Source organism: Haplochromis burtoni, unplaced genomic scaffold (assembly GCF_018398535.1).
Source record: "Haplochromis burtoni strain Fernald_Lab_line unplaced genomic scaffold, NCSU_Asbu1 Contig_258, whole genome shotgun sequence".
NCBI lineage: Eukaryota > Metazoa > Chordata > Actinopteri > Cichliformes > Cichlidae > Haplochromis > Haplochromis burtoni.
In genome coordinates, this window is record NW_024582619.1 from 783,039 (window position 1) to 792,543 (window position 9,505).

Consider the following 9,505-nt stretch of genomic DNA (forward strand, 5'->3'; position numbering starts at 1 on the left):
CACACACACACACACACACACACACACACACACACACACACACACACACACACACACACACACACTTTGTGTTGTATGCTTCACAGCCTTTCCCTTTTTACTCTTTCCAACTCTGCAAACACACACAGCTGTAGTAGCCTATGCAAAATCTGTGAATTATAGACTTCATATGTTTCAAATTAAAGCCTCAACACACACAACTCATATGATACCCAAGTCAGAACATTTACTGTAACATGTCCACAAAGGCACATCAGTACACATATAGCCACGCACCGTGGGCTTCGGATTTCCTCAGTTTTAAAGCCAAAATGGGATCAATTATGTAACAATTTCAGGAAATAAATATAGATAGCTTTTTTTTCCTTTGTCTTGTTTTTGGATATAGTGAATGCACATTAATCCACCTTGATGACACCAAGAAACATGCTGTCACCTAAATCTGTTATCCAATAAATGCAAGCTCAGGTTTCAAGGACACCGTGAGTTCATGTGCAATAATAGCAGACAGTGCAAGACATATTATGGACAGTAGGCTATACATCAAAACGGTTTTATATAGGACATAACAAGCGTCTCAGCAAGCCGAGGTGAAATGTATGTCCTTGTATAATATCTGTTTTCAAGTGACCCACAAGTTCGGATTTTGTCAGGTGCATATTTTTGCACAAGGTTTCATAAAAGTCGAAGTTCTGACCAAGAAGCCGGCTGTGAAGGCCTTCATGGTTTCTGCACAGCATGAAACAGACCAAGGAAAACCCCAAAGTCTTCATGCATAAGTTAATGTTTTAAAATTAAGAGATCTGAACGAAAGGAGACGCCGGTAAAATTTTCCAGGAAACAGAAAATGCAGTTGAGTCACACAGAGAGAGATTTCTGCATCGACAGTGGTGCTCTCTGGTTTAGATGGGTACATCGGCAAGGTAAATCGTCAGCTCTGTCCTCTATATTATGCTATGCCGAAGAATTCTGGTGGCAGATCTGTCCTCTCTCTCTGTGGCTGATAGTACAACTGCTGCAGGACGAAGGCTGACTGCTTGCTCTTACATAACCACATGTACAAATTCACCCAGTGAGAGGAGACCTAAAAGGGAGGGGGGCAGGGTGAAACAGCTCAGAGAGCAAGAGACTGAGGGAGAGAGACAGAAAATGCCCTTGGGCAGAGAGAGAGAGGGAGACAGAGAAAAGGAGAAACAGTGTGTGAAAAGAATCTCTAACAAATAAAGGAATCTATGTATGCACGTGTGTGTCGGTATCCGTTCACCTTATATACTGCAAATTTTGACAGTGTTTTTCTCCGATTTACTAGAGCCATGCTCATGTGTTGCCTAAAAGCTGTTTTCTGTTGCACACGGGCACCTATGAGGCATCCCGGGCAAAACTTTGCAACAAAGCAATGTATGAAAATGTATGAAACCATAGTGACCGCAAACCCGAGTTTCTTATGCTGCAGTCACGCTCGGGAAAACAGTGACTGGAAACTGCAGCATGACCGGAATTATTACGACTGTGTGGAATGAAACTGCAATCTCATTTCTTCTTAAATAGCTGCTTTGGAGAAGGGGATCAGATCAGCCACCATTCACAGTCAGTTTCCGGACATCTTCGAAGCCACTCTGGTGCATCGAGATGGTACTAAAACGGCAATATAATGGAATCAGTTTGTTATCAGTCTGTATCAATTCGTCATTGAATGGGGTCAATTTGCAATTATATTCAATCTGTTTGCGATAATATGGCAGTTAACTGTGATAAATCAGTGAAAATTCCACATCCCCTCCTGTCTGCTGAAAATCTGTCGCCATATTCACATTAGATAGAAATTCATTTTAACTATTTACATTGAATCCTGCAAGAACCTCCTAGATTTGAAACAGAAATTCTTTCTGATGTAGTTGCTGCAGGATGGTTATTTAACTACAGACTGACACAGGCACTGCGTCAGACTATTTACAGGATAGGGCAGCACGGTTGTAAGCACTGTTGCCACACAGCAAGAAAGTCCTGAGTTCAATTCCACCGTCAGGCCGGGGTCCTTCTGTGTGGAGTTTGCATGTTCTCCAGCTTCCTCCCACCATCCAAAGACATGCAGTTTGTGGGGATAACTGATTAATCTAAATTGCCTGTTGGTGTCACTGTGAGTGTGAATGGTTGTATGTCCCTGTGTGTTGGCCCTGCGACAGACTGGCGACCTGTCCAGGGTGTACCCGGCCTCTCGCCCTATGACAGCTGGAATAAGTATAAGTGGAAGCGAATGGATGGATGGATATTTACAGGATGCAACTAGCTGAGTTGAGTCCCCTGCTGCAAATAGCCAAATGCAGATGAGTTGCGCTCGCTGGTGCAACCTGATGCAGATTGATCACAAGTGGAAACGCGTTGGTGAGTTAATAAAGTTGTTCCTCTTTACTTTTAAGTGTTGCTGGAGCCTCTGCTTTGTACATTTATTAATTATACAGCAATTATTTGCAAACCTTCACCAATCTGTCTGAGAGTGACTACAATCGTTTTGACAGACTACATTGTAATTGTTTTGGGAGCAGCTTGCCTTCCATCAGATGACCTGTGCAATCATGTTGCCATCAAAAGTGGTCACCCCGAGGGTCAAGGGAATTCCCTGCTTAACTTCTGGGTAATTAGTTAGCTGTCCCTACTATTTGCTATCGATTGCCTTAATTCAACTTTTGAAAACCTTGCATCAAGGCACTCCTCTAGTCTGAATAACAGCATATTAATATTAGTTTGCTACTGTTTGAATTGTTACAGAATGACATCTGACATTTCTGCCCGTCTCTGTGCTTCTGTACACTTTTTTATTCATTTCAGTTCTGCAGCTGCACAACTGCTGCACTTCATTAATCTGTGGACAAATCCCACTCAGTCATGATGCAAGAGGTGTTATTTAGTCCTTTTCCTTTTTTTTCTGTGCAGTGAATCTCAACTCAAAAAACCCATCTGGGACAGATCATGATACTGCAACAAAAACAGGAAAATGTTAGGGCTCGTTTGCTTTCTCCTTCTTAATTTGCATCTTCGATGTGGTCTGTGATGTTAGTCCATATATCACCACAAAGCTGCATTCAGACATGAGAAGAGCAAAGATTTATTTCACACGCATGTTTTCAAAACTGTTGGTCAGAGCTTAATGACTGATGTGATGTGATATTACGACAGAAAAAAAAAAACAGGTGAAGGTAAAATACATGCATCAATGATCGGACGTCCTTTTTCTGTATAAATCAGAGTACCTGAGAACAGCTTTGATGTTTCAGGATGTATTGAGGAAACCAGCAACTCCAAGTCAGCAAATATTGAACTCTATTATTTCACTCCATCTTTCTGGCCGTCTTTATTCAGGCTTTTGGCAGCAAAACAAAGGGATGGAAATTCAAGGTGGCAGAGGTGGGCTGGGATTTACAGATGCAGCACTTGAAGGTTAGCTTTTTGAAGGGGAATGGTTAACCATCTACATCGACTACTGTATAATGAACCCAGCAAGTTCAGTTGAGCAACTAGTATGAGACTGTGGCTATAGTGGGAAGCTTTCAGGTGGGAATGTGTATGAGCAGAATAACAGAGGAAAAGATCTTGCATTGATAAACAGATGTTGCATCATTTCCATCTGTCAAAATGTGTCATCATCCACACTTTACATTGTTATTGCTGTAATTTAGCTGACACTGTTAATCAGAGTGACTTGCAGTGAAGCGGACAGTAAAATAGGCTTTGATTACCATATCACTGAAGAATTCAGGAAGCCAAAAGCAAATAGTGCAAGAGTCAGTGCGTTAACGCATTTATAATAGTTACGTAACCTGGCAAACTACAAAAGTGGTGCTCAGATAGCAAACAGAATAGGAGCAGAAGGACAGTTTGTGCAAATGGTGACAGTTACAATTAAGCACTTGACACAGCGATGAATTTCAGCATATAATTACAGCTGAGTTCAGCATTTAACTGTTTTACCTGACTTGTTGTCAGGGTTACAGCTAATGACTATTCTAATTAAGCTAGGTCATTCTCGTTGGACAGCAGTGGTTACATCTCATTACAAAGTCAACGTTAGAAAAAAAATTACATTCAGTTTATTCATGCCCAAGTGCATGTGAAGCCTTATTAACTCTTACAAACACGTGTTCGTGTTCGTATGGTCAGGATCAGTTTTTCCCAGGCCTAGAATTGCCTCATTATATGTGTTTATACCAATTTTAAAATTAGAGATTCATTATGGAATTTACATAATAACCCATCTGACATTATTAAATGGAGGATTAATTATTAATTAAAGGGAGGAGGGAGAGTATTTTCTAGGCTTTTCAACCCCTGTTTCTGTAGAAAAACCTCTAGTATCACAAATTAGGTCCTGTTTTACCTAAAAATATTTTGTGTTAGCCGTGCAGCAGACTGGGGACCTGTAAAGGGAGTACCCTGCCTCTCGCACTAAGACAGCTGAGATAGGCTCCAGTCCCCCAGCAACCCTACCAAGGATAAGCGGAAGAGAATGGATGGATATTTTGCGTGACTTTTAACAAAATTTCAGGTTAATCTTTTACTGCTACCATATATCAAAATGATTCAAGTTTTGACCTGAACAGTATATAAGGAGGACTCAGAGCGGTGATCGCCCAGGAGAGCTGATGGGCATGATGGCATCCCAGGGGCTGTGGTCAAAGCCTGGCAGGGATCCTCGCCAGCTTCTTCAAACTCTCCTTGACTCATGCCACTGTTCTCACCTGTCTGAAGGCCTCCACCACCCTTCCCATCCACACAAAGACTGGTATAGACAGCCTCAACGACTACACACCTATAACCCTCATGTCTGTAGCTATGAAGTGTTTCGAGCAGCTGTTTCGCACATCAGAGACTGTATACCCCCCTCCCTTGATCCTCACCAGTTTTCTTACAATCCACATCGGTCCACGGAGGATGTCACCACCATCACCCATTACAGAGTGCTTAGCCCTCTGGAGAACAGGAAGAGCTACATTAGGATGCTCTTTGTGGAGAATCCCAGACATCCTCACCACCAAACTGGACCACCATCAGGTCCATCCTGACACCTGCTCCTGGATCAAAGACTTCCCAACCAACTAGCCTCAATCAGTCCAACTCGGCCCAGAAACCTAAGTTCACCTACAGGTTTTTGGGCACCCACATCTCCACTGATCTCAAATGGACCCACAGCACCAACGACCAGAAGCTCCTGCTGGGCTTCTACGGCTCCTCAGGGCCATTAGTGACAACAGGAAGGCTGCACAGAGGGTAATTAACACCACAGATACTTTTTTTGGCTGATAGGTCAGAATCTTCTGTCTGAAAGGCCTCAGAGAAAGCCTTATGGCATCGAGAGAATTGCCGCAACTCACTCCCTGCTGTTATAAAAAAGATTAACTGTACACTATCCAGTCTCAAACTAGCAAACTTCCCGTGCCACACTGTGCGCATCCGTTTCACTAAACCATCTTCAAACTTTTGCAAACTTTTAAAAACACAAAAAAAGATTTTTGAGTGGACATGACAACAAACTCAGTTCCCTCGCTTCCCTGTATTCCTCGCTCTACCCCACAGCCTCCATCCACCAGCTGTCAGGCAAGCGTGAAGGCCTCGGTGGAGATGGACAGACATATGGATGGAAAGCAAGAGGGAGGAGGTGAGGGATGGCTGGATGGATGGAAGGAAGGAGGAGTGGGAGAGGTGTGACCCACTTAGCAGAGCCTAGAGTATTTATAGAAGAAAGTGTCCTAATTGGCAAGCCGCTGGGAGAGCAACAGCGCTGTACTGCTACCCTACTCCTTGTCCTTCACCTCCTCAACCTTCCCTTCACTGAGCCATGTGCTTTCTCCTGATGCACCTTCCTCCTGTCCTCTTTCACCTCCCACAATCTTTCTTCTTGAGGACTTTAACTATTTCTTCTTCCTCCTCTTCCATAACAGTGAGATTCCCCTCATTCTTCCATTCACATGCCTGACCCCTCCTCTACTGAGTCTCTGCTGTAAGTGTACACTGCCCTCCATAGTTTCTCCTTGTCTCTGACTTTCTGCCACCTCTTCCTTTTACCCTCTCTACGACAAAAAAGTGTGGTTTCTCATCCCAGCCCCTTTCCCCTCTTCCTTTGATCTTTTTCCATTTTTGGCTAAGTGTGCTGTCAGTCAGCCCACATCCTCACTTTCCATCCTTCATTTAATATGTTTGTAGGCTTTTCAGAGAGTTCATGATAAAGACACGAGCAGTGAAAGATAACTTTAAGATCAGATGTTACTGACTCAAAACCAACTAAAACCAGAAAGCATAAATAGGTGACAACTTTGGGATTATTCTGGGATTATGAAGGAAAAAAAGACAGACTCACGTAAGAAGTACTCTGAGGCATCCGCCTCATAGTCAGCATCCTCAGGAAAGTGATCTATCTGCTTGCACATGCCTTTGAAAGAACCTGTGAGAAAGAAAGAACATATTACAAAAATCAGCACTGACAAAATCTAAAATTGCAAACATGGGTTTATGTTTGTGTTCGTCTGAATGACCGAACGCAAGAAAACTCAATTTTCCCATTTTTTCCTGCATGGTATCGCAGATTGTATCAAGTCTCCAGTATTCTGCTCGGTGTCTGTATCAACCCTTCTTTGGGACAAAAGAGATGAGACAGGGAGGAGAACTTTGTCAGGAGCTTTGAAGGAAACATATCACAGAACAAAAAGTGACAGACAAGGAGAAATAAGGAAGACGATTGGAGGAGCTCAGTCTAAACAACTCAAAAACGCAGGTGGGAGGGTGAAGAGGAGGCACGGAGAGAGCAAAATGCAAATGATAGACAGGAAGAAAGGATAGTGCTGCTCATTAAGAGAGATTGTGTGTGTGTTTGTGTGTGTGTTTTTGGCTTAGTGCAGCTCCTGTGGTAATTGTTGTACCCTCCTAAACCACTGCAATTAAATGGCCCCTTGTTAATTGGCGATTGAAGGACGAAAGACTAGCGCCGGCTTTCAAATGGGCATCGGCTGCACACACGAGCACACTCTCACAATATGTCTCACACTTCCAGGCGTGCACACACACACACACATCAGCCCTGTTACCACGAGCCTCACTCCAGCCGTCTTTTTCACTCATCGCTGGGGGAGTGTTTGCTGCTAAACTTGCATTTTTACCTGTGGAGATAATAACCATTTTATAGCAAAGCCTGATAAAAAAAAGTGAAAAAAGAAAAAAAAAATCATGACAGGACTCCAACAACAGCCTGTTTCATATTTACATATCTTTAATACACCTCAGAAAACTCTCAGACGAACAAAGTGTTTTTCATCAAGTGCACTTTGATAGATACATTAAAGAAGATATTTCACGAGGAAGCGGCGCCGAAACCTTTCAGAGTCCTGCAAAAACACTTTCATCTTTTCATAATTTCAGCGTGAACTGCGTGTAGAGCGCCGTGTTGAGATTGCGTTCGCTTCCTGAAAGGACCGCGATGAGTGACAGCGCACTGTGTTTCAGCAGAAAAGTTTCACATCTGAATGCCCCTGTGTCTCACTTGCTTACAGTAATTGTTTGTTGGACAAATGCGAGTCGGTACTACAAAGTTAAAAATACTGCAATCATGCTGAGTGTGCTTCACAGACACACTCACTTCTCTACAGTAAGCGCCGATGACTAGACTTTAAAATGATGTCATTTCCCCTCCAGTGGACGTGAAGGAGATATTTAGCACTTCAGCGCAGCCTCTTAGAAACTGTTTCTTTGTTTAATCAACAGAGCTTTAAAGGACGGTGGTGACAGCTGCATTGTTCAAGTTACATTGGTAGAGGATAATCTAAGAGCATGAAGAGTGTGACAAATGAAGACGTGAGACTGTCCTCCCTCAGAAAACAACACCACACGTTTGCACGAGGTTTTTTTATATGACCCATAAAAACCTCAGTGTGAATAAGAGCATGTGTAATGTGCACTGAGCTCTCCAAAAAAATGAGGATGCCAAACTCATTTTACCACATACAGCCCACTTTGATCTGCAGTGGACCAGACCGGTGAAACTTTCTGTTAGTGTAAAGGTGTTTAACTGCACGTTTAATCCCTAAGATGTCTTAGGATAAGAAGAAGAGATGCAATTTCAACCTAATGTCTCAGTTTTATAAGATGATAAAGAAATGCTGCTGTAGTAAGCGAAATAAAAAATTCCAGCTTGGCTCTTTGGGATTGAAATAAGAGTGTAAAATTACAGAAACAGCTCTGCTGGCTCATTGCCCAGACTGCCCTGTCATTACAAAGAGGAAAGTTTTTGTCAAAACAGAAAAAAATGTCCATTTTAGTTATTTATTTGAATGTGGACATGTAAAAAACAGACACTTCTAAAGTAGATGTCATTTAATTGTTTATCTGTTACCTTTACTACTGTGGGGGAGGTCTTTATCAGCAGAACAAGCTGTAAATTTGATGAAAATACAGTTAAAATCTAAAATTTATGTCCTCCTTTAAAAGTCCAGTGGGCCGGATTGAAGTCTTTTGTGGTCTGATTGTGGTCCCCAGGCCTTCTGTTTGACACCACTGCTTTAACCTCCTAAGACCCGAACTCTTTCATGGCATGCATTTTTGATTTCTCTTTGCTATGTGGGCTGATTGGGACCTGATGAATGTAAAAAGATTGAACTTTTTTTTTTTTTTACCTGATTTTTTTGTCTCTGAGAAAAATGAGATCCACATATGAGGATATTTGTTTTAAATTTCTATAGAACAGTGGCAGTATAATGTCCTCGTACGTGGATATCAGGCCTTTGTGGAGCAAAATTGAGTATTTTGGTCTAGACGACCCAAAATGTGATGTCCACATATGTGGACGCCAGGTCCTAGGAGGTTAATGCATTAGTCAGAGATCACTGATTCGATCAAGATTGTTGGGGGCAGTAATTCCAAACTAACGTGGGAAGCTTAAACTAAACTTGGCATCATATTCAAAGAACCTGGGTGTGACGTAGGTATCTTGTGGGAAGTTTCTGACATCTGAAGTGATGTGCATATCTTATGTTGTTGTTAGCGGTGATTACATTACTGTCATAAACAATAAAGTTTCTGCAGTACATATGAAAAAAAGTACGTTTAACAGCTACCTAAGAAAAGAAAAGAAAAAATAATGTTTTGATGGTGTCTCTCTCCCTGAGTGCCCCTTGCTGAGTTCCTCCAAACCGAAGACCACGCAGGTAACCTCTGGAGCTGAGGAATGATGGAAAAGTGGAAGTGTCTGAAACTGTAATTCCTTGAAGTGCCACTTGAGTTTGGGCCCCAAAGTGAGTCAGTGCCACAAAGGATGGAAATTTGGCTTAGTTAAAGCAAGGACACACTTTAGAGCAGTTAAAGCCATTATGGTTTAGTCAGACTAGAGATACATCAGTACATGTGCATTAGACTTGTACCAATAAGTCTAATGCACATCTTGTTATGGACCAACATCAACAAGTCAATAATATCACATCATAAATAGAGTAAAAACAAACTTTGCATTGACCCAGACTCTGGGTCT

The 9,505-nt window shown here is 42.2% G+C and overlaps 1 protein-coding gene across 1 annotated transcript in view; it reads right to left on the minus strand.

Annotated features, from left to right (window-relative positions):
• The window catches only part of LOC102301187 (voltage-dependent calcium channel gamma-2 subunit), a 68,452-nt gene that overhangs the window by 15,449 nt on the left and 43,498 nt on the right, over positions 1-9,505 (minus strand). The window contains exon 2 of the mRNA XM_005939419.3: positions 6,350-6,433. Coding sequence (XP_005939481.1) covers positions 6,350-6,433 — 84 coding nt within the window. The remainder of the gene's footprint in view (positions 1-6,349; positions 6,434-9,505) is intronic.